The sequence below is a fragment of the Eptatretus burgeri genome, chromosome 2 (genome assembly GCF_056783735.1).
Source record: "Eptatretus burgeri isolate ZD-2024b chromosome 2, Ebu_testis_v1, whole genome shotgun sequence".
Classification (NCBI taxonomy): Eukaryota; Metazoa; Chordata; class Myxini; order Myxiniformes; family Myxinidae; genus Eptatretus; species Eptatretus burgeri.
Window position 1 is genome coordinate 126769373 of NC_140962.1, and position 25422 is coordinate 126794794.

General features: G+C 45.0%; 1 protein-coding gene and 1 pseudogene across 2 annotated transcripts in view; both read left to right on the top strand.

Annotated features, from left to right (window-relative positions):
• The window catches only part of LOC147033030 (DDB1- and CUL4-associated factor 10-like), a 300685-nt pseudogene that overhangs the window by 177512 nt on the left and 97751 nt on the right, over positions 1 to 25422 (top strand). The gene's annotated exons all lie outside the window — the stretch shown is intronic.
• On the top strand, positions 7119 to 9449 carry LOC147033035 (beta-1 adrenergic receptor-like). Its single transcript, XM_085871160.1, has 2 exons — positions 7119 to 7820; positions 8889 to 9449. Exons 1-2 carry the CDS (start codon positions 7182 to 7184, stop codon positions 9156 to 9158), a joined length of 909 nt encoding a protein of 302 aa, XP_085727286.1. The 5' UTR covers positions 7119 to 7181; the 3' UTR covers positions 9159 to 9449.

The following is a 25422-nucleotide window of genomic DNA, read 5'->3' on the forward strand; positions in this document are numbered from 1 at the left end:
CGGGGTTTTTTGAAGATGCTCTCTGTTCCCGAATGTGCACTGGCCTTCATTTGAACACTGGATTTTAGGGAAAACCCTGTGACACCCATTGGTCTCTGAACGAGCTCCAGCACATGTTCGCACTTCGAGTTGTGCCCAAAAATAACCTGACCTATATCTCCTCTTTGTCCTTCGAGCCTATGGTGAGAGTTTGATGAATATGTGGCAGTTGCGGTAGTTGTAGAGTAATGGGAGCATTTTGTGGTGAGAGAGGATTGTGTGGGATTGTGGGAAGAGGTAGAAGTTCTTTCCTTGTAATGAAATTGTGAATATCGGTCGTGTTTGTAGTGGGAATATGCAAGCGTAGGTTGTTTTGGGGATTTTTTATTAGTTATATGAAGTGGTTATGGTGAGTGTGGTATAGTTTTGTGAGTGGAATGAAGGTCTGAGGTGAAATGGCAGTTGAGAATTGGCATGCAGTTTTTAATGGAAAATTGGCGCTCGCAGTGCGTATGTTTAGTTTCTTGTGGTGTTTTCTGATTTGTGTGCTGGCTTTCTTTCATGTTTCATGTGAGAGAAAAGGGGTGAAAGAAAAGGAGTTGAATAACTGTGAGGGTTAAAGGTGAAAGAGGTATAAGAGGTCGAACTGAAAGAGTCCCACACAAAGCATCTTTCCCCTTTACCCACTCGACATATGGAAGGGACTAACTAACACACATACTATTGAAATAACTGCCTTGGGATCGCTGCATGTTGTGTGCCATTGCCTGGACGGCATAGGATTTTACATCACCACCACAATATTATTAAACTAGCCGAAACCCCGTCACAGACGGATTCTGTTCCATGAGGCCAATATGACAACCAGTGGCGGCTCTCGTAAGAGCCGGATCCCTGTCGATGTACTCCATAGCCTTACCTAATGAGGCCTACTAAACGTCCTCGTACACGAAATTTTTGGTGTACACTACTCCTTGTGAAGAAGTCCCCTGATTTGTGCGCGTGTCTACTTTGACGTACACCGTGTGAAACCCTCTCAGGTCACAGTACCGAGAAAAACGTGACGTGACCGCTAGGAGGAGCACAAAATTGGTCCTTCAGTATTAATATATAGATGTTTCAGAGTTGAAAGTTGACTATTGCCACTATGTGCGATGCACTCTTACAGGTACGAAGTTTCTTTCAGTCCAGGTCACAGTACTGACAAAACCGTGACTTGACTGCTCGGAGGAGCACACAATTGGTCCTTTAGTATTAATATATAGATGCTACAGAGTTGAAGGTTGACTATTGCCACTATGTGCGATGCACTCTTATAGGTACGAAGTCTCTTTCAGTCCAGGTCACAGTACCGAGAAAAACGAGATGCGACCGCTAGGAGGAGCACAAAATTGGTCCTTCAGTATTAATATATAGATAATGTATGATGAATGGTCTGACCTTGATGGTGGTTATACATCCTGCAGAAATGGTCTTGGAGACAATGGAGGAGACCTTTTAGGGATTTTACCAAATTGAAAAGGAAGATTTGTATGATGATGATTGATGCAATATTGACATTGAAAATCTGGAGAGAAATTATACTTCAAAACCAATATTTGGTTCATTGGGCATGCCTCCTGTGACCTTAAGCAGACACCTTCCTCAGGAAGATTGATGGTCATAAGAGCAAGTTATCATCGAATAACACTCTGGTGTATGTTTTAAATGGCTGGGTTGTTATTTGCTGAAAATGGGTGAGATCTCTCATGTAGGGACGACCGAGACAGGCACAGTTGTGTAACTGCCCTTTGCTCCCAGATTTATCTGGTGAACCAACTAATGCAAATCTATCCTTGAGGATGGTGAAAGACTTGGAAATCGGTAACATTGATCCCAAATTCAATTTCATTTGCAAACGTTGCCATATGATATGTCACATATTTGTGCTGTTTGGACCACAAAATTTATTGATGGAAATTATTCAAAAAAGCAGATATTTAATCAAAAGACATTGTTGATTGCTAATATGTTACTCTATATTGTCCTTTTTGAGGACAAAAGGAGGATATGTAGTAGTGATTTTTTATTTGTTTCAACTGTTTGGACCTCTCAGTGAAAAGCATTAAAGAATTGTAAGCAGTTTAATGAAGCTCACATAATGCAGATTATTAAGCCTGGTGTTGGCACAGTGGTTAGGGCAGCGGCTTGGGATCCAAAAGGTCCTGAGTTCAAGCCCCGTTGAGCCACTGAATTAATACACCAGGGGGTTGACCCAGCCTGTCATCCTTCCGAGGTCGGCGAAATGAGTACCAGTGTACTGGGCCGGTGTATACCCCGGTTAAAAATAGGTGTACCAGATCCCTGTGTGGCAAGCGGCGACCAGGGTTGCGTCAGGAAGGGCATCCGGTGTAAAAAACGTGCCAAATCACTATGCAGATCATATGGATGATCCGCTGTGGCGACCCCTAACGGGAGCAGCCGAAAGAAGAAGAAGACATAATGCAGATTATATAAATTGACCAAGCCTCTGTTCTTGTCAAGCTGTGGGTGGTCTTGCAAAATGCATGGTTTTGGAGATAAGATGTAATTTTTGATTTCAAGACTGCTCTGTGTGGCTCTGCATTTCTCAACACAAAGTGTAGAAATTGTAAAATGAACAGGATTTAATTCATATTTCTAAGTCTTTTTCCTTTCTGTTATTAATTAAGCTTAAATCGGGATAAGTTTAATCTTATTGAAGTAGATGGGTTTTAAATCAGAAGTTATATGAAATGTAAAATCATTATGATGATTTTACAGGAAATTATTGACAACCTTTTCTGTTACTGGCTTGGGAGTAACATGAAGAAAAATGAAGTGCTGAAGTGATCATTATCTATTTAGGAACAGCTGGGTATTTCATCATTGAATTTTCAGAAAGATGTTTGTGATTTTGAATTTTTCGGACTTGATTCTCCAGAAGCAGTTTTACTCAAAAAGCCTTATTGCATCATCTCTTGTTTAAGTGTATACAAGAGACGATGCTAAAGCAGTTAATTGGAGAGATCTTGGCATTATGACTTTGAAATTTCTCTCTCCATGGATCAATGTGAATAATGATTCAACTCTGTTAAAATAAATTGTTAAAAGAACCTGTGAGTTAATTTTCTTCGACAGCCCCCAGCCCTAATTCCATCTTTGCCATCATCTGTCTCATGAACAGCATCATCTTATCATTGCTGGACTGCAATGGTGATGCTGATCCCCAATCCTGCGCCACGTTTTCTGGGGAATGGGGGTGGGAGTTTTCGAGCTCAGTTTGTATTTCCATGGTGCCCCTGACTGTGCCCCCTCACTCAATGTCATTGTCATATACAATTCCCTGAACCATGGGGTCCTCCACCAAATCATCATCCTCATCAAAACCCACCTGGATGATCTGCTTGTCATGGTCCGACATAGCTACATAATTACTTTTTACTAAAATTTTGGCTAGCCAGCTTTTTATAATTTGGGTGTACGCTAGTCGCCCCCTCGAACCGAATCTCGCTCTTGACCCAAATTAATCCCACTCTTGACAACAAATTTGTCACGGATGAAGGGTTCAAGGCTTTCCAGGAGGGGAAGCACTTGGGTCCCTCCTGAAGGCCTGGTCCTCAGGCCGCTGGGCACAGATAAGTCTGCCCACCGGCAGTTTGCAAAGCAACCATGAACGCTGATTGGCATGGCCAATCTGGGCAGGGGTACAATACTTCAAATTATACTTTTCTGATGGACGGCTGGCTAATTGGGGTCAGTGCCCTCAGCACACACTTGGATTACTGCCGAGCATTACTGCCGATTACCAAAGCATAAATGTTACGAATCACAGTGAGGTGGTGGGAGGGGGGAGGTGCTGTGTTAATTAGACAGGAATTAAGACAAATTTCCCCCAGTATTGAATTGCCCTCTGTGACCTGCGGTTTTGTATTTACAAGCCAGCCATGAAAGAAGTGCATTTTTATCACAACAAAAACCAAACCAGCAAGCATGCAAAACGTGCCGGGCAGGCAGAAACCCCACCTTCCCGGTTTTCATGCCAACAAGACACGCCTGGAGGTGGAAGGAGGGTTTTGGTTCGAGAAGCAGACAGTAGTTGTGAGAGGAACGTGGCTAGGATGAAGGATCTCATTTTTTCTCTCCTTTCGGCATGACAAAATGACGGCACGCTTCTCATTTTCCTGCTCAGGTGAATTGTCTCACATGGTGGAGCAAGACGCTGGCCATTGGCTCTTGTCTGGTCATGAGAGACGGACCTCAAAGCCTCGGGTGTATCACCGAAGGGAGTGGCGCCATTCTTCAGAGAGCAGCCTCATCAGTAAGCACAGTTGGTGAGCCTGGTGTCGAATATCACCTCACGAATTACCTCATGTACGTTTCCTGCCCAGAGAGTAACTCGGCACCATTTTTAGCCATGTGTTCACACGCAGGACTATGCACCTCAATCTCAAAGTTCAATAGAGACTATCTCTGGACCAAGCTGAATGCCAGAATAAAGGGAGGATTTACTTTGTTTTATTTTACCCTTGTCTGGATTAAAGTCCAAGTGCAGAGGCGCCTCAAAATTTACTTCACCTATTATTATTGTTACTTTCTGAATTATAACCCTTGTAAATATTTCTTCTATTTTCATTAAATCCCCATTTATTTTTAGTTGATGGTGTCCATGTATTTGTTGTGGGTTCGAGTGTCAACCCCTTTAACTGTGCTTCCGTTGCTCTACCAGTGCCACACTGCTCCTCTTGCATGTGCCATAATATCTGAGGATTATGGGACCGCTTTTGAAGAAAAACTGCTTGGTGATCCGGGCCTGGCCAGTAACATCCACCCATCTACCACAATAGGGTTTAATGAGGGGAAGGGTGGTGGGGGGGGGGGGTTAACGCAACTGCCGGACCCATAACACAGTCTTTCCTTCTCCACCTCACCTCACGCAAATATACAGGAGAATGCGGAGTAAAATGGATGGAGAAGATGGCCAGTGGCGATGTGTAGCGACGGGGACAAGCAGCCGTGTCTTGTGGTGCCCAGACCCAGTGGGCAAGTCCTTTCTGGTGTCCCAGATATGCGAGTGAGATGTGCGACTCTGCCTCAGATCCTTCCTCCTTTGACCCCCATGAATGAGGTGCTGCCGTTCACCCTCCTTGTCCTTCGTGGCTGATAGGTTTGAGAGGGCAGGATGACGCTCATGGAAGGAGTGTTCTTTTTCCACAGAAGCTCGACACCAACAGCTCGTGAAACTTTTCTTTCTTTTCCCTCACATGTTTTTGTTCCTTCCTTCACGAGCCTTCTCAATGTTTTAGTCTTATTCTCAGGTGAGCTTTGGCCGCTCGTTTCTCCTTTCTGCTTCCTTCAGACTTTTGCATCTGCCCTCTCTTCTGCTTTCTGCCTGGTTTTCTTCCTTTTCTGCTTTCTGAGCTGTCTGCTAGGGAGCACTCTTTGTGCATTGACAAATAAAGGCCTTGTTGGAGAGAAGTCTTTATTCCGATGTCGTTATTAAGTCACAGGAACGACTTCCATCCAACAAGGCCTTTATCTGAAATGCTCTTTCTGAAGTGATAATGATAATAATGAAGTGATAATACAATGCCCATCTGTTTCCCATGAATTTTATAGAATCTTCAACCATAAACATTATGGACATCCAAATCAGAGCCCAAAGCACAAGGCCATTTACTCTCAGAAAAGAAATAAATACGTCAGTGACCTTTTGTCTATCCTACCCCCAGTCTTCCTTTCCTGTTCTCTCAGATCTCAAAACTAGTTTCTTCATGATTCAACAATTATTCAAAGAATTTCCTTCAATTCACTCTTGACGGATTGCAAATCACTCGGAGAAAGATGCTGACATGTCAAACCAAAAGAACAGCAACAACATCAGATCTTCTTTGTCACTTTAAGTCATAGCCAGGAAGTTATATAACCTACATCCGGTGGAGGGAGAAGCGCACCATCCCAGATTATTGGAGAGAGGGCTGGAAATTTGGTGCAAAAAAAAGTTGACAAAGTGAAAGCAGATTTTGAAGAATGCCTCGTCTTCTCCATATATTTCCAACCTAAACCATGAGAATAATCTCATCTGAATAATTCAGCCAACTCGAACCAGAACAAGCATCATTCAGGCAGTGAAAGTACCTGTTCTGACTTAGCAAACTACATCATAGGGAATTACAAGTATTGACAGAAGAAAACTGTTGTGAGTGGGATATTGTGGTTGATATTGAAGGGAGCCTGTTTGAACTCTTTTTTAATGGTAGACTATGTCACGATGTGTATCAAAGAGTGGATGTAGAGATGAAGTTGTTTTTGCTCTTCTCGTGTGTTGACATAGAAATAAAACACCTGACATTGGGTTTGTTGTTGGCTGCAGCACCAACGACACCGTCGTGTTTAAATAATACAGTTTTGGTATTCGCTAAAAACACGAAAAATAAATGCAGACAAGGGGAAAATAAAACAAAGAATATCCTCCTTTTATTCTGTCACTCAGCTTGGTCCAGATATAGTCTCTATTGAACTTTGGGATTGAGGTGCTTCGTCCTGCGTGTGAACACACGCCCAAAAATGGTGCCGAGTGACTCTCTGGGCGGGAAACGTACAGGAGGTAATTCGTGAGGTGATATTTTGGTATTCCTGACACACAATACATTTTTGCACATTTTTAATAAATTTGGATTCACCGTTTTGAAGTAAAGAGAGGATTTCCAAAATCAATGTGAGGTTGAGTGTTGGGTTCAAGCATTTGTTCTATTACCATATTTACTCATTGTAAGCATGAATACAATTAATTTATTGATAAGAGGTCAGAAGAACAGTGATGGGAAAATAAATAATTTATACCCCTGAGGATTTGAAGCCATTTGGCACAAGTCATTGCTGGTCATGAAATATTCATTCGTTAATCACTTTCCCTCAGGACTGAAGAATGGAACAAATATGAAACTCCGTAACATGGGATTACATTCCATCTTCTATATATAAAGGGCGGTATTGGTCTACACTTTGTGCATTCTGTAAAAATGATGCGACTTGTAATAAACAGTTTTCATGTTGGATTAATGTTCAGTTTCATTTTGCTTTCCTTGGTATTTAATTACATATAATTTAGATAAATTTATTATGTTTGGTTGAATCTTCTCCAATAACTGCAATTACCATTGACAAACATCGATTTCTCTCCAATTAATCCAATTTCTATCACAATGAATATTACAACGACTGATGAATACAGGTTACCCGAACCGTACTACACCAGCTTGATCTTGTTTTTTACACCATTGAGTGCATTTACTATCTTGGGGAATAGTTTGGTTCTCGCCGCTGTGATCCACTCTCATCATCTCATGCATGGCGTTACACACGTCTACATCTGTTCGCTCTCTGTGGCCGATTTATTAATTGGCGTCGTGGTGATACCTCTAACTACAACGCAAGTTCTACACGGACCATCAATCTTTGGGCAAGACGTGTGCAACTTCTTATCGGCGGTTGATGTTGCATGTGTCACAGTGAGTATCACCACTCTCTGCGCGATCGCCATTGATCGTTACATTGCTGTCACGAGGCCTCTACGATACCGAACCTTGATGACTCTGACCCGTGATTGTGGTGTTGTGGTTTTACTTTGGAGTCTGTCGATTTCGATCTCTTTCCTTCCTATTTTCCTTGGTTGGAATCAATCAAAAGAGCCTGAACATCAGTTGTGCTTTGAGGACCCGGAATGTTGCAGCTTGTTTTTCTCCAAAGAGTATGTTCTTGCCACAACGATAATTCCTTTTTATATTCCATCCATCATAATGATTCTGGTTTACTGCAGGGTGCTGAAAGAAGCCAACAAACAGGTGAGATCCTTCATATTGTAACAAGAGAATATGTTGCTGCACGATTATTGTGCAGAGAATATTGTTGCGGCTTTTCCTCTTGTTTTTCTCCATGAAGTTCTTCGAGTTATGTGATTTGCGTGAATCATTTGCTTTCATGAAGTTTTCATTTTTTTAGGGTTTACCCAGAAATGACTCCATTGAACTATTAATGACAGCAACAACGATAGATACAGGTTTTGAGAATTTGTTGAACAAGGCACAATGAAGTAACAAAGAAGAAGAGGAAGTCGCAGACAAGGCAAAATATAAACCCATAACCAGACTCACGATGGAATTACAGTTTGAACATCTGCTCTGATTCTCGGAGGTTCAAGCCTTGGCTCAGTTGTATCCTTTCCTGCCAATCATTCCTCCCCACACCCTTTGTATGTCCAAGTCTGTCTCTATCCTGGACTTAAATTCTGGTGGTGTTTGTTGTCTTCCCCCCCTCTCCCAACTCTTCCTTTTGTCCTGTTATGTCCTGATCCTTTCAGTGAATTTGTACTAGACTTTCTTTCAGTGAACTCTTCCATGAGCCTCGACTATGTATTCCAAAAAGTGGCGTAAAAAGATGATTCACTCCAATCGTTTTCACATGTTTTTAATTCAATTAATGTACCATACCAGTGGGTTTGTTCTGGCAAAACAGATTCTTGGTGGGAATTACATTCCTGGTCAGATCACCACTCGATTGTTTGGAGTTCAGGAAGTTTTTTAAAGGATGCGAGCACTTGCTCACCTCCTCTTCATGAACGACACTGTGGGATCTTTAACATCCACCAAGTTATGCTGGCACACAAGATACCCGGTTTAACTTCCATCCAAGGGATAGCACACACATTGATGTGTCACTGCTTGTGAAGCATGAGGATAACAGTTTACAGTATAGCTGGGTTGAGATTCGAATCCAGAAAAGCATGTTTGAGACAAAAGTGTGTTCCTCAAGGGAATCCTGCATTCCATTTATATACCAGATTTTACAAAATGCCATGAAATGAACAACATGAAATATTTTGCAAATGATATTGCCAATTATTTTTGTTGCAGTTGTGGAAAATGAAACAGGGTGTTTTGAACATGCAATCCCATGGAAGAAACAAATGTTGCAAAGAAAATTGGAACAAAGGAGTGAACGCGTTGAGTAAGCATCGAGCTTTGAAAACCTTAAGCGTTGTTACGGGAATATTCCTGTTCTGTTGGTTCCCATTTCACATCATTTACCCACTTCAAATTGTCTGTCCGACATGCACAAGTGATGTTCTAATCTTTCTATTTTTTTTTTTTTTTTTTTGTATACCTTGGTCGAGGCTCGTATGAGAGCGAACACACAACTCACAGCAAGGAGGCATGAGACAAGAGGGGCGGGAGTGGAAGGGACAAAACATTGGGGAACAGACACAGGTGAACTGTGGAAGGGAGAGGGATGGGGATGGGACTTGGAACATGGCGAGGAGAAGATGGACATTACAGGGACTTTCAGGAAGGAAAGCAGAAGAATTGAAGGAAGTGGGCTTGGGTGGATTATCGGGGGTAGAAAAGATCGAGGATTTGGATGGGGGAAGATAAGAGGTGGTGGGTGAACAGCTGTTTTGAAAGCCTGGAGGGAAGAATGGGAAAGAATAGAGTGAGGAAGTTTATTCCAAAGGCGGGAAAAAAGAGGAATGAAAGAGTGAAGATGAGCAGTGATTCGTGATTTTGGTAGTTTTACCAGAAGGGGGTTGTTGGCGGACCTTGAGCGCCCTGTGGATATGTGGTTGGGACAAATCTCAGAGAGAGCAGGGGGGGCAAGGCTGGAGAGGAGTCGGTAGAAGACAGAAAGACCACCGACTAACCTGCGGTGATTGAGTGAGAGGCCCAATGACTCAGCTTCATTGCGGGAGATGCCGATGATCTTAAATGCCCTGGTTTCGACAGCGTGAAGTCGAGAAAGGTGGGAGGCAGGAGCACCAGCCCAGAGGGGAGAGCAGTACTCCATCAGGCTACGGACAAAAGCTTTGTAAGTGGTCAGGAGCTCAAGAGGGCCGAGGAAGGACTTTGCACGACGGAGGATTCCCAGTCGGCGACTGGCTTTTGAGGCAAGGTTGGAAATGTGACTTTCCCAGGAAAGGTCATGGCAGATAGTGAGACCCAGAAGCTTGAAAGAAAAGACTTCTTCCAGAGGATTGTTGAGAAAGTGGATGGGGGGGTTTTGTAAACGGTCCTTTCGAAGAGACATAGTGAGAGTGTGAGATTTGTCTGGATTGAAAGACATGTTCCACGTGTTGGACCAGTTTGTGATTTTATCCAGATCTGCAGTGAGCGAAGAAGCTGCTGCTTGCCGGTCTGAGGGATGACAGATGGTACGGCAGAGGGTGGAGTCGTCGGCAAAGAGAAATAGAGGATTTTCCAGAGAGTCTGAGAGATCATTGATGAAAACCAGAAAAAGAACAGGGCCCAGAACGCTACCTTGAGGAACTCCAGCCTGCACAGGAAGAGGGGATGAAAGAACTCCATTTAGGGCCACATGTTGACTGCGACAGGAGAGGAAGTCTACGAGCCATGAGTGGAGATGGCCTTGAATACCATGGGAAGAGAGTTTGGTGAGTAGGGCAGGGTGCCAGACTGTGTCAAAAGCACGTGATATGTCCAGGGATACGGCTCGGATTTCCTGTCTGGCATTGAGGACCTCCATCCATTGATGGGAGAGCAGTAGCAGCATATCCAGGGTAGAGTGACCTGGTCTGAAACCAAATTGATGATTGGAAATCAAGCCATTGGAGAAGAGGCATTATTGCTGGGCTACTTGAACTCAGCATGTAACCCGGTTCTCTATTCACACAGCCCTGAACTCATGGCAGCTTACAAACGCTTGCTGCGTTTAGATGGAAGAAAAGAACGAGTTGGGAATCTTAACATGATGACTCGAATCAAGCGTACTTTGTTGTGCAAAAGCATGCATTCAGGAAAAGAATGCAGAGTCATGGTGATGACCAATGAATGTAACTGAATCATTTAATTTTATATACTGATCAAAGGCAGTAAATGGAGTGTAGTCAATATGACACAAGGGGTGTTCAAAATGTTCTACAAACCATGTACTTTGTTATTTGTTACCTTTGTTCTTACCATACCTCAATCTTACCCACTGAATGTTACCTTTGTTACTGAATGAATGAATTGAATATCACGTTACCTTTGTTCTTACCAAACCTCAATCTTACCCACTGAATGCCTCACGTTTTCAAGATCAGGGTTAACAAATTCCTGATGTCATAATGTGGAAAGGAGATTTGAACCTGTGATGTGTGATCCGTTCAAAATACCTCGATGATCATCCAAATGAATGAAATTACAATTAAGACATGAGTGTGAAAACTGGATGGATAACTTTTTCATATATTCCTCATGAAAGGCCCGGTCACACCTTGACGTTTTAGCCAGCGATGGCAACGTGTTAAAATGTATGTAAAACGCTGGCTTACGTTGAACTTTTGATGTTTTATTTTAAAGATTCGGACGTATTCATAGCGACTTGGTCTGATGCATAACGCATTGGTAAAGGACAGAGAACGTTTCGTTGTGTTATAGATAACTTATACCAACGAATGCTGAACCTGTTGTTGGCCTACACAACCTATGCCCAACGATAGTCTAACTTCGGCATAGCGCGTTGCACGCATCTCCGACGATGTCGTGACGTAGCCTATTAAAAGGCTGACGCACAACGATTCGAATCATAACTGCCGTAGAAATGGAAGTGACAACATCGCGGTCACACCTTGGCGATCTTGCCAGCGTATGCCGACCTAAGAAAAATGTGTCTAAAACTTTGGGGGCACGTCAAATACGGTATGAGTAAGTTTGGTATACGTGAGTAGAACGCTAAAGTACGCTATCACACGTCATAGTAAGTAGAGTATGTCAAGAAATTTTAAACATGTTCAAAATTTTACGACGTACTCGGCGTATGACACACGTTCTGCATGCGATGGGGATAAGTTGTACACACGATATGCGGATGCTTACACACGTCCACAAAGGCTACTTATAAGCTACTCATAAGTCGAAACACGTCGCGGTAATGTCTTTTTTACACGAAACTTATTTCTAACTTATGTTTGACGTGCTTTGAACCAATTCTTTACGTAGTCCCAACACACATCGACGTATGTAGACGTATTCCAATGACGTCTTCCGGTCGACAAAAAAAAAAAATGAATGTGTTTCTAGCTTACAACTGCCATATAAAGACGTGTTCTCAGCGGTTTTGGGAATTGGTATATAAAAATGCTGCTCATAAAAGGGGAACCCAACAGTGTTTTCGAGTTCTTTTTTGAGTCGATGTCCATGTCAGCAGTAACAGTATCAGTATCAGTATCAGTATTAGTATTAGTATTAGTATTAGTATTAGTATTAGTATTAGTAGTAGTTTGTTCATGTTGGCAGTAGTAGGTGAGTGTGAGGGGGAGGGTGTGGGTTATGATGGATCCTCCTTGCCTCCGCGTGTCCACGGGTAGGTTCATAGGCTGCCACTCAACGATTTAAATGGCTGCATCTCCACTATTGAAAGTAGACGCTTGCGCTCAACAATTGGATTTTTTTTCACTCAACGACTTTTAAACGGTACCACTCTGCTATTTTCATTGTTTACAATGAACGATTTAAATTGCTGTCACTCGCCTTTGTTTTTTGACGCTGGGGTTTGGAAATTTGAAGCGTTTCTTCTGAACGTGTTAAAACGCTCAAACTCGACTATTTTAAATAGACGCTGCCGATGGACAATTGGAATCATAGCCAAGCTAGACATCGAAGTGTGAACATCCTCGTCATGCCGAAGAAAAGTTTGAAGAATGCTGCAAATAAGTGACCTGGCCGTGGCCGTGGACGCTGACGCAAGGACGATCCATTATACCGACGTCTTTCAGCCTATGCGTAACTTAAAAGTAACGTCTGTCGATGTGTGGCAACGATCGCGTAACGTGCCAACAACACGTTAATCATAGGTTAGAAACAAGTTTCGGGTACGCTAAACATTACCTCGGCGTGTCTCAACTTATGCTTAACTTACAAGTAGCATGTGTTGACGTCTGTCAACGATCGCAGACCGTGCATACAACTTGTGGCCAGCGTAGCGGAACGTGTGAGTCATACGCCGGCATACGTCGTGAAATTTCAAGCATGAAAAAATTTGAGGACAACTGAAAAGTACAACGTTTAAAGCCAACGTACAACGACGTATGGCAGTGTTTTTCAGCGTGCTCTCAATGTTATCAAAACTTACCCATAACGTATTCAACGTGTGCCAGCGTTTTAGAAAAAAAATTCAAAAATCGGCATACGTTGGCTAAAACGTCAAGGTGTGACCGGGCCTTAAAGTATGAAAATCGTTCTTGCATGGATAATGTATTTAAACTTGGGAATATAAAAAGCATGTCATTGGCTGAACCAATAAATCAATTCCTGAGCAGACAGTGAAATATTATTCAAATACTAAACGAGGGTTCAGTAAGGACAAGTTTTTCACGTGCAAATGTTCTTTGAAAGAAATACAACACACAGGATATGTTTGGCATGGCAAATGCAATTGAAGTATGAAAAGGGCACTCAGTAGAGTGCACACCTCCACCACGCCAAATAGTTTACCTTTTGTATCCCACTGATAGGTAGGATATTGATTTGCTAACCTGAACCAAAATTGAATCGACTTGTTATTGTCATCTGACCAACTCATCCACAACTTTTTGATATATCATGTGATATATAGTTTTTGGCAACGTTTCTCAATGGTGAAAAATCATGTATTAAAATCAAAATATTACCCTATCTGGATCCATATTCGGATCTTCACCGAAATTGAAACAATTCTTCCTTCTAACACTCCCAATATTGTTGTGGGCCGGGAGTCGGTGGCGAGGACAACTGCTAGATGGAGCAGTCGGGCCGTCTCCTACCAAACACCGGAATTGGAATGTCTTCATCCCGGATAACTCCTGAGTCGATGGGTGGCTTAAAGGACCGTGGTCGCCAATATTTCGACGGCGTGAGGTGGGCTCCACTTGTGTAATTCCAATTTACCTAAGTACCCACGCCATCTAACTACCGGTGAAGCCACACCCTTGGCCGACTTTGTCCGAACCGAGTCGCTGTTACCGACTTAGATCCGGTGTAAACGAGCGGGAGTTACCAAAGCTGCGCCGGTCCAAATGAACAACTTACGGCACAAATGGCCTCACTATTTCTCAAGCCTGCACCGTGCTGGGTCAATGATAGAAACGACAGGCAATGAGCTGGTAGATTTAACAGGGGTTTATTTTACAGTAATCGGGAAGGGGACACAGAGCAGACTTTATCACGAATATGCAGGCAATGTACAGTGAGCAAAAGCACTTAACAATTTCGACTTGACGGACTGGTGCCACACACACAGACACACACACCCAAAAAGAAATGGACCCCAACGTGTCTTCAGTCGGCCCTTCAGCTCTGGAGGGAAGGTGAACTGAGGGTCAGAGTCTGGCCGGTACTTGTCCGCCTTGTGCGGTTTCTTCGAGACGAGCGAACCAGCAAGCACAGGACCACATACCCACCAAAAAGAACCCCCGAACCAGACACTCCACCAATGAAGCGAGGACCCCTGGAAAAGACCGCAGACCAAGACCGCAGATGAAGACGGCTGCAGACTAAAAGACCAAAGGGCCAAGAGCAAAAAGCCAAGACGACGACGACGACGACGACTACTACGCACACCAAGAGCAATGGCGACCTCTTTTTCCTCCGACAATTCCAACTAAACTCCAGCCCAACTCCAGCGAACACTCAGGGAATCCCAGCGATTCTTATCCCTCCCCGGACGGGGTGGGGTGACCAGTCTCCTGAGTTAATCCTTGCCTTGATTGGACAGGGTTTCGTGGGGTGATGTGCTGGCCATCCGTGATTGGACAGGGGGGAACCCCCTCCTTTCCTGGGTGGAGTTGGTGTTCTGAGGTGAGGAAACCTCCGCCCACGTTCGTGTTCGAACGCACTTGGGCAATGACGTTGATGGTTCGAAGAAGTGAAGGATTGATTTGTTGGCGTTGGGTATTGCAAAAATCTAACTAGAAAGAAACTCACAGCACATGGACACTTATCAACCCATTAAACATAGGTGAGGGTTCTAACTATGAACACATACTAATCAAAATAACTAGGCTTCGGGACTACTATATGTTTGTGTGCAAATGGCTGCCAGATTCGTAACACTTCCCCCCCCCCTCCACCCCTTTCTATAGACTCGACCCGAGTCGCAAATTTTCGTGTGCCATTGCAGGTGTAGGTTTTTCCCCTAGTACGTTTTACCTACGGATCCCTGAGTGCGACATTTGAATACATGTCCCAAAAATAAATAACCTAGTGCACTGCATAACTAACTATCAGACTCACACGGACAACTTAAATAAATTGCCAGCTCACACAAACAAACAGGTGGTTTGCAAAAAATTATTTACATTTCCTACTATTTACAATAACTATGGCCCAGAACCTGTTATGTGTGGGAAAAAGGCACAGTAAAGTTAACAGTTGGTGTGTGTGAGTGCCCAGCAGCTGGAAGGTCAGATGTCTTCAGGGCCTGCTCAAAAGGTCCATCTTTTTGTTTCACTGAACCTTCTCTTTTCATTTCAGTCTTCAGCTGCTGGAGGCAACTCCCCCTAATATGGCAGGCCATGCACCATCCCACAGGCCATTTGAGCTGGCCTTTATGCGATAAGAACAAGGGGGTAGCCGTGCTGCACAATGCAGTCCCTGGCTCATTTGAATGGATGGACAGGATTCAAAAACACAAATGATGGATGGTGTGGCTGCCGGCAGGGCAGTCTTTGCAAACACTTAAAGATGGAAGGTCCTGGTGCACATGGATGTTTCATGACATGGGGGAAATGCAAACAAGGGCTAGGCAGGCATGGGGTCAAGGCAAAGGCAGGCAAGGCAAAGTCATGCAAATGTGGACCAGCAGGTGTAGCACAAACAGGCCGGCATATGAAGATGGCCGGCCTCTGCTCTGGTCCGTGAGGGCCTGGAAGGAGTGCGGTGGTGCCGGCCGCTCCGAAAACGGGCTCGGACCTGCCCTACTGTCTACCCCCAACCTGTCGCCTTTGCCAGTCTTTGTCCATACCCACTCCCTTAGTTTGCCACAACAAAATTTAGACTTCCCCTCTATTTTTCTTTTTTTTTCCTTTTATAATTCCCAGTGTCCCTAAAGTCCCGGTCACACCTTGACGTTTTAGCCAGCGATGGCAACGTATTAAAATGTATGTAAAACGCTGGCTGACGTTGAACTTTTGATGTTTTTTTTAAAAAATTCGGACGTATTCATAACGAGTTGGTCATATGCATAACATAGCATTAATGGACACAGAACGTTTCGTTGTGTTATAGATAACTTATACCAACGAATGCTGAACCTGTTGTTGGCCTACACAACCTATGCCCAACGATAGTCGAACTTCGGCAAGCGCGTTGCACGCATCGCCGACGATGTCGTGATGTAGCCTATTAAAAGGCTGACGCACAACGATTCGAATCATAACTGCCGTAGAAATGGAAGTGACAACATCGCGGTCACACTTTGGCGATCTTGCCAACATATGCCGACCTAAGAAAAATTTGTCTAAAACGTTGGGGGCACGTCAAATACGGTATGAGTAAGTTTGGTATATATGAGTAGAACGCTAAAGTACGCTATCATACGTCGTAGTAAGTAGAGTACGTCAAGAAATTTTAAACATGTTCAAAATTTTACGACGTACTCGGCGTATGACACACGTTCTGCATGCGATGGGGATAAATTGTACACACGATATGCGGACGCTTACACACGTCCACAAAGGCTACTTATAAGCTACTCATAAGTCGAAACACGTCGCGGTAATGTCTTTTTTACGCGAAACTTATTTCTAACTTATGTTTGACGTGCTTTGAACCAATTCTTTACGTAGTCCCAACATACATCGACATATGTAGACGTATTCCAATGACGTCTTCCGGTCGACAAAAAAAAAAATTAACGTGTTTCTCGCTTACAACTGCCATATAAAGACGTGTTCCCAGCGGTTTTGGGAATTGGTATATAAAAATGCTGCTCATAAAAGGGGAACCCAACAGTGTTTTCGAGTTCCTTTTTGAGTCGATGTCCATGTCAGCAGTATTAGTATTAGTATTAGTATTAGTATTAGTATTAGTATTAGTATTAGTATTAGTATTAGTATTATTAGTAGTTTGTTCATGTTGGCAGTAGTAGGTGGGTGTGAGGGGGAGGGTGTGGGTTATGATGGATCCTCCTTGCGTCCGCGTGTCCACGGGTAGGTTCATAGGCTGCCACTCAACGATTTAAATGGCTGCATCTCCACTATTGAAAGTAGACACTTGCGCTCAACAATTGGATTTTTTTTTACACTCAACGACTTTTAAACGGTACCACTCAGCTATTTCCATTGTTTACAATGAACGATTTAAATTGCTGTCACTCGCCTTTGTTTTTTGACGCTGGCGCTCGGAAATTTTAATCGTTTCTATTGAACGTGCTAAATCGCTCAAACCCCACTATTGAAAGTAGACGCTTGCGCTCAACAATTGGATTTTTTTTTTACACTCAACGACTTTTAAACGGTACCACTCAGCTATTTCCATTGTTTACAATGAACGATTTAAATTGCTGTCACTCGCCTTTTTTTTTTTTTTTTTTTTGACGCTGGGGTTTGGAAATTTGAAGCGTTTCTTCTGAACGTGTTAAAACGCTCAAACTCGACTATTTTAAATAGACGCTGCCGATGGACAATTGGAATCATAGCCAAGCTAGACATCGAAGTGTGAACATCCTCGTCATGCCGAAGAAAAGTTTGAAGAATGCTGCAAATAAGTGTCCTGGCCGTGGCCGTGGACGCTGACGCAAGGACGATCCATTATACCGACGTCTTTCAGCCTATGAGTAACTTAAAAGTAACGTCTGTCGACGTGTGGCAACGATCGCGTAACGTGCCAACAACACGTTAATCATAGGTTAGAAATAAGTTTCGGGTACGCTAAACATTACCACGGTGTGTCTCAACTTATGATTAACTTACAAGTAGCATGTGTTGACGTTTGTCAACGATCGCAGACCGTGCATACAACTTGTGGCCAGTGTAGCGGAACGTGTGAGTCATACGCCGGCATACGTCGTGAAATTTCAAGCATGAAAAAATTTGAGGACAACCAAAAAGTACAATGTTTAAAGCCAGCGTACAACGTATGGCAGTGTTTTTCAGCGTGCTCTCAATGTTATCAAAACTTACCCATAACGTATTCAACGTGTGCCAGCGTTTTAGAAAAAAAATTCAAAAATCGGCATACGTTGGCTAAAACGTCAAGGTGTGACCGGGCCTTAACCCTCCTACTGCCCTTGTCTGGCTAACCTATCCCACCTGCCCACTCCCCAACCCTTAAGATCCTTCTGGAGGGGAATAAGGAAGAGAGAGGTGGATCTGTCTCGAGGCCTAATGGAGCCTCAGAACAACCTCCACAAATTTCAGCAATCTCCCATGGTGGGTCCAGCAGCCTTCCAACGGGTAGCGAAGGGATGGATGGAACGAAGGGGTACACATTTACTATCTGTCCTATCCTTTATTACACTTTAAACTATCCCCGGGGCTTTTCAACACGCCTGTCTCTTTAAACTATTGGTTCTAGAAAGCATGATTCCCGTCACCTGTGTTGGTGTTCTTTATAAATTTGGGCCTGGCCCACAAATTTTCTCTCGTGCCCTTGCACAATTTCGTGGCTGGGCAGCGTGACTCACTTGGCAGGGATTCCCCTCTGCAGAACTCGAACTACAGCACCCCCGGGCAGCTGAGGCTGTCTCCGAGCCTACCTACTCCGTATGAACGCAGGGAGTGCCCTTCCTGGGTTCTCCCCCCGTATATGCCCAAGTGACATTTCTGACGCTCCGGGTCCGATTCCGAGGGTCGCCCGTGCCCATTTCACTATCCTGGTCGCTTGGATCCGTGGCCTACGCTGGCCGATTTCTCTATGCCCGGGGTGCCCTCCACTCAGTACTCACCTTTCCACAGCTACGCTCCCAGCCGGTCAATGGACTCCTGCACCCTTCAAAAAGGTTTCGAGCCTTCACTCAACACCAACAACAAACCCACATCCGTTGTGGTTAATTTGACTAACCCGCTAACTAACATTACACTGACCCTGGGGTGGGATTCACTTCTCTACCCAATCATTCATTGACACCATGCATTCCACATTCACTCCATTCACACTTGAGCCCGCTGTCCCACATTCACTCATCATGTTCCTTTCTCAATTTTTTTTTCCTTACAACAAGCTCTAACAACTACGGCCCCATAACTAGCTTATGCTTGCCAACATCCCTTATTCTAATGCACGTTCCTTTTAACTCAACTGCTAAGCTACGTCCCCATGACATGGTCCATGTCTCCCAAAATCCATTTCTAAATCGAACCTAACCTTCCCTCGAACTCGTTTCATGGGCCCCATGAGGAACTGCTCCTGCCCCATGAGGCCGGCCAATCTATCGCTAACCCCCTCCCACTAACTAGTGCTCCTTTGCCCGGGCGAGGATGTTTGCCACATCCTGGCCGGGGTATCGTGTATGCTTAGCAAGGCTCTACGATCTTTGCATCGCCAGGGCGGCGGTTTACAACACGCACGTCCCCTCAATATGGGTGATAATTGAAAGCGTATCATCGTCCCGTCGATCGCACCAAGCACTCGCCTTTGAGCCATCCACCATGCGGCCGATGTGTGCTGCTCACCTGTAGTTCGCGCTGGGAGATCCCCGGCGACGTCACTCACACATGGAACCTGTGCGGCTTGCCGTGCAGGCCAGTCCGAGCGTGTCGTCCCGGGGACTCTCTCCGCGCGTTCCACGAACATAACACGAGGCACGCAGCACGTGATGCCCCGCACATGCGCTCGCATGGGGACCCATGCTTTCCGAATTCACACAACCTTCCTTTTAACTGTGCACGTGCCGGTTTCGTACTATGCACGAGACGTTTCAGCGCCAGCTTCCGATCGCGCAAACGTGTGTGCTTAGGCCATTCGCAAAACACGGAATTGACCTCGCACGCAGGGTCCCGCGGAGATGGCGTGGTCTCCAAAACAACTTCGTGCGGTCTACCAGGCTAGTCATTCCCGTCTCCTGTCTGGATCGCTCCGTGTGCCATTTCCCCTCATGCACTCGCGCATGCCATGAAACTTTTACACCACTCGCACACTCGAAAACACACTCTGGGACAATCACGCTGGGGGTTTGGGTTCGTTCAAGGGATCCCGAGGCCTCTGCCCCTCACAAACTTGGCATGTATCCTTCCATACCATGCACCCGCTCGACCTCGCACAGCCCGACCGGACTCACTTGGTCGCAGTCCACTTCGAGGGAGCATACCGTCTCCCCCTGTTCCTGAGGGAGGTTATCCTGATGCTCGCCTTGAGTCATGAAACATTCCACGAGCTCAACCCACTTGTCCGTTCCTAACCTACTTGTGTGTTCTCCTCTTTTATTTCATGTACTTTGTTCCCCGCTTTCAATTTCTGCATCTCCGTTATTATCTCTGTCATCCCCTGCTCGAGTTTACTGGTCCCTCCCCCAATTATCTTGCCGTTACTCGTCCCCTCGACCTTACCTGTCTCCATTGCGGACCGACAAACCGTTGCACTCCCCCCTGACTTGGCCATTTCCCCATGTGCAGTCACTATTTTCCAATCCGCCATTTTGCCTTTCAGCTCCTCCAGACCCGCCTGCAGGTTCAAGCCCATGTTCTGCATTTCCCCCCTCATTTAGTTTTTCTTTCTCTCCATCTCTCCTTTTATTTCCTTTTTTAAGTTTTGCGCATTTGCATCCATCTTGTTTTCCATTCTTGCGCATTGCGCGTGTTCGCGTCCATTTTTCCTTCATTTCCTGCATGTTTGCATCCATCATGCTCCTCATAATTTCCACGAACCGGCCCATGTCAAATGACCCTGACGAAGCCGCTTCACCTCGGTCCGGCACGGATCTGCCAGGTGTCGGGGTGGAATTTTGACGGAGGGGGGGGGGTCATACGCTGCTCCTCCCGCGCCCATTACAACCTCTGAGTTTGGCTGCGGGGAAATGTCTTCCTGCATTGGGGTGTTGTCCTGGATCATGGATTCCCTTAAACTTAGGTCTGAACCCATCTGCTCCTGCCCGTCTTGGCCCGCCCAGGTGCATCTGAGAACAATTTAAGCACTCACAATTTGGAGGGAATTGGGGGGGGGGAGGAGGGGGAGGGGGTGCTCCGCACACCCCTGATCTGAATCCCGTAAATTTTTCTATGGAGGCGGAGGGGTCTGAACCCGCTCCTGACACCAATTTGTTATGGGCTGGGGATCGGTGGTGAGGATGACCGCAAGATGGAGCAGTCGCACCATCTCCCACTGACCATCGGAATTGGAAGGTCATCACCCCGGATAACTCTGGAGTCGATGGGTCACTTAAAGGACTGTGGTCGCCAATATTTTGACAGTGTGAGGTAGGGCCAACTTGTCTAATTCCAATTTACCTAAGTACCCATGCCGTCTAACTACCGGGGAATCCACACCCTCGGCCGACTTAGTCCAAACCGAGTCGCTGTTACCGACTCGGATCTGGCGTAACCGAGCAGGAGTTACCAAAGCCGTGCAGTCCAAATGAACAACTTACGGCACAGACGGCCTCACTCTTTCTCAAGCCCGCACCGTGCTGGGTCAATGATAGAAACTCGGTCTCAGCATGCGTCCATCCGTCATTCCTTCCCTCCGCCCCTCTGTCTCTCTGTGCTTGTGACTATATGTCTTATTTATGTACTATTGGAATGCACCTTTCTACTCTTTGGACTACTGAGACACCTTTGACCTTTGACAACCCTCGAAGATGCTGAGGACTCTTAAGACCCGAGATCCCCACGTTTTAGCATGTTTTAGTGAGAGATAGACCGCAAAGACCTCCAAAGACCTCCAACTCCCCAAAGACCATCAAAGTACCCAAGACTCCAAAGACTCCCAAGACCCCCAAAGAACCCAAGACACCATAAGCCCATGAAGAACCTGTAAACCCCACATAACCACAAAAGACCACATAAACCCCCAAAGACCCCATAAACCCCCATGACCCAAAGACCCCATAATTCCCTCAAGACAAAATAAACCCGCAATGACCCCAAAGATCCAGAAGACTCTTAATGACTCCAAAAGACCCTGTAAACTCCTAATACCCCCAAGAGCCCAAATGACCCCAAAAGACCCAAAATTCCCCAGGAACCCAAAAGTCACCGATGACCCAAAAGGGCTCTGAACCCCCGAATACCCCAAAAGTCCCCACAAACTCCCGTTTTAGCATGGTTTAGGGAAAGAGAAGCCTGGTGTTGGCTTTGTGGTTAGGGTGGTGGCTTGGGATCCTAGGGTCCTGAGTTCAAGCCCCGTTGGGCCGCTGAATTAATACATTAGGAGGTTAACTCAGCCTGTCATCCTTCTGAAGTCGGCAAAATGAGTACCTGTGTACTGGTATGGGGGACACTGCATCAGTGGCATAGCCTTGTCCCAACCAATGATGCAGCCATATGGAGAGAGAGAGAGAGAGAGAGAGAGAGAGAGAGAGAGAGAGAGAGAGAGAGAGAGAGAGAGAGAGAGAGAGAGAGAGAGAGAGAGAGAGAGAGAGAGAGAGAGAGAGAGAGAGAGAGAGAGAGAGAGAGAGAGAGAGAGAGAGAGAGAGAGAGAGAGAGAGAGAGAGAGAGAGAGAGAGAGAGAGAGAGAGAGAGAGAGAGAGAGAGAGAGAGAGAGAGAGAGAGAGAGAGAGAGAGAGAGAGAGAGAGAGAGAGAGAGAGAGAGAGAGAGAGAGAGAGAGAGAGAGAGAGAGAGAGAGAGAGAGAGAGAGAGAGAGAGAGAGAGAGAGAGAGAGAGAGAGAGAGAGAGAGAGAGAGAGAGAGAGAGAGAGAGAGAGAGAGAGAGAGAGAGAGAGAGAGAGAGAGAGAGAGAGAGAGAGAGAGAGAGAGAGAGAGAGAGAGAGAGAGAGAGAGAGAGAGAGAGAGAGAGAGAGAGAGAGAGAGAGAGAGAGAGAGAGAGAGAGAGAGAGAGAGAGAGAGAGAGAGAGAGAGACCCTGAAAGCTCCAAAGGCCCAAAACCAAACCAAAAGGACCCAACAGTCCCTGAAGACCCAAAAAGATACTGAAGACCCTTAGGACCCCTAAAACTTCAATACCATTCTGATCCCTTACACCCTTCAGACAGATGAGACAGCTTAGACCCGAGACCACTTAGACCACTTGGATCTTCTTGATATCACACATGAAATTTCAAATAAACACAGTCACCAATATGGCAAATATATTTGTAGAAAATAGATGTTTGTATGATGATTGGTGTAATCATGTCAACACAGCAAATCTGTGATGTCAATCTCTGCAGCTACATGTGGAGAGGCGAACGTTGTGAGCCGAAACATGCGAGTTAGTTTTGAAAACAACTAACAGTACTAGGAACTGTATCTAATGGCAAAACTTCAGTAACTGGTGCTGGCCCAAATTTATGTGGGATGAACCATGGCTTCCAATTAATGAGATGCATTATTGTTATTTAATCTGTGTCAGTTGTTCACCCATTCTTTGTTTCAAACCCCAAGCACAAGAAAAGAGCCATGACCGAGACTGAAAGAATCTTCATGATCACCTTCTGTTTGTATGGCGACTGGAAGGCAGTTCATAAACTCATTTATATGGAGGCTGCTTTGGAACTGCAAGATATTGATGGTGAAATGGTTGCGACAGGGATAGTAGCTATGCAGAATCGCATTGCTTCCAAAAGGAAAAAACTTGAACTATAACGTTGACCGATACCTTCCGAAGCTGAAACATAGATCAACTAGATATGACAATGAGGGGAAAGTGCAGAGACGAGAAAGAAAGAAGATTGCGTGCTTCACTCTAGTGCTTCCAAGTGTCAATATTTCACCTTCTTCTCTGAAACATATGCTGACAAGTGACTAAAACATCTGAGTGAAATATTGTTGCGGATTTGGAAAACGATCGCACACAACATTCAGGTTCCTATAGCTCAGTTATTTCTGTAAGTATGTGTTTTATAGATAGCTTCCTTCCCCTTGTCTAATGGGTGAATAAATGTAAATGCGCTTTGAAGTTATTTTGATATTTAGGGTTTTTCTCCTTGACCTCCTTGGCCAATCAGAGACCTTACCACCTCAGATCGAGAACAGGGAGGGCAGAGACGCCCCCCCCAAAAAACAGGGTGAATAAGTACGCCGGCACTCATCTTGATGAGGTACAACACATTTCGTGGGACAACACATCTCGTATTGGCTGGTCTTGGAGGGGAGGGGGACTTCTTCTTGGCGTGGTGGTCGCCATTGGGGCCGTCGTCTTGCTGGGCTTGTCATGCTGCCCTTCTCTCGCCTTGGTCCTCATCCTCATCCTTCTCCTCCATTGATCGAGCCGCTTGAAGACCGCACGATGCGGGCAGGTCCAAAATAGACCCTGGCCTTCAGCTCCACTATTCTCCGAGCTGAAGGCCGAAATAAAGGCGTCAGCCACCACTTCGTGTGTGTGTGTGTGTGTGTGTGTGTGTGTGTGTGTGTGTGTGTGTGTATGTGTGTGTGTGTGTTTGTGTGTGTATGTGTGTGTGTGTGTGTGTGTGTGTGTGTGTGTGTGTGTGTGTGTCTGTGGGCCCGAAGTAGTAAACTGTATAAGTGCTTTGCTGGAGATAATTTGCCTTTCTATTATTCGGTTTTGCTCTTGCCTGACGTGCTTCCCTCATTCCCCACAGTAGTAGATATATGGGGTTTCTGAGACATCCATGCAAATGAATGGGAAAACGCTATGAATTGAACCCCGAAAACCGACGACACAGGATACTGATTCCTCCCCCCTCCCCCCCATACAAATGTAAAGGGAGAACTCTCTGACTCGAGACCCATCAGGACAAAAAGATGAGAATGATTTTCTGTCATACAAGCTCATGTTAAATTTAGACTGTCTCAGGGCCCAAAAAACCTCATACAAATTAATAGGGGAAGCTTTCTTGCTCAAGGCCCATCAGGTCAAAAGGGAAGAATGATTTTCTCTCCCCCCTCTGACTCTTAGTCAATGGGGTCAAAAGAAGAGATTGATCTCAGCCCCATTACTTACTCCACTCAAAGAGTGATCCAACGAATATTTGATCATGTTCTATTTGAGGTAATAAATTAATTTTCCTATTATATTAATCACGATCGAGTATGTTCACAAATATTATTTTAGAACTTAGTTCTTGGTCTAAATATCTTTGTTGAGCAGAGATCAAATGATAAACTTCTCTTAATGCTCTTGTTTGACCACCTCCTGAGCGTCAGATCATTTTTTTGTATAAGCCACGCCCACTTTCCTATGGCCCGCCCACCTTTTCGTAAGCCACGCCCACTTTTCGAAGCCCCACCCTCTTTTGTGAGGACCACCTACTCTTACATCATTTCCAGTTAATCTCGTTTCCAAAGAATTCACTAGTAAATGATAGAATGTTATGTTTTAGAAAATTTCTGGTTGAAGGCCTGGGCCTTGTTCAGGGATTTCCA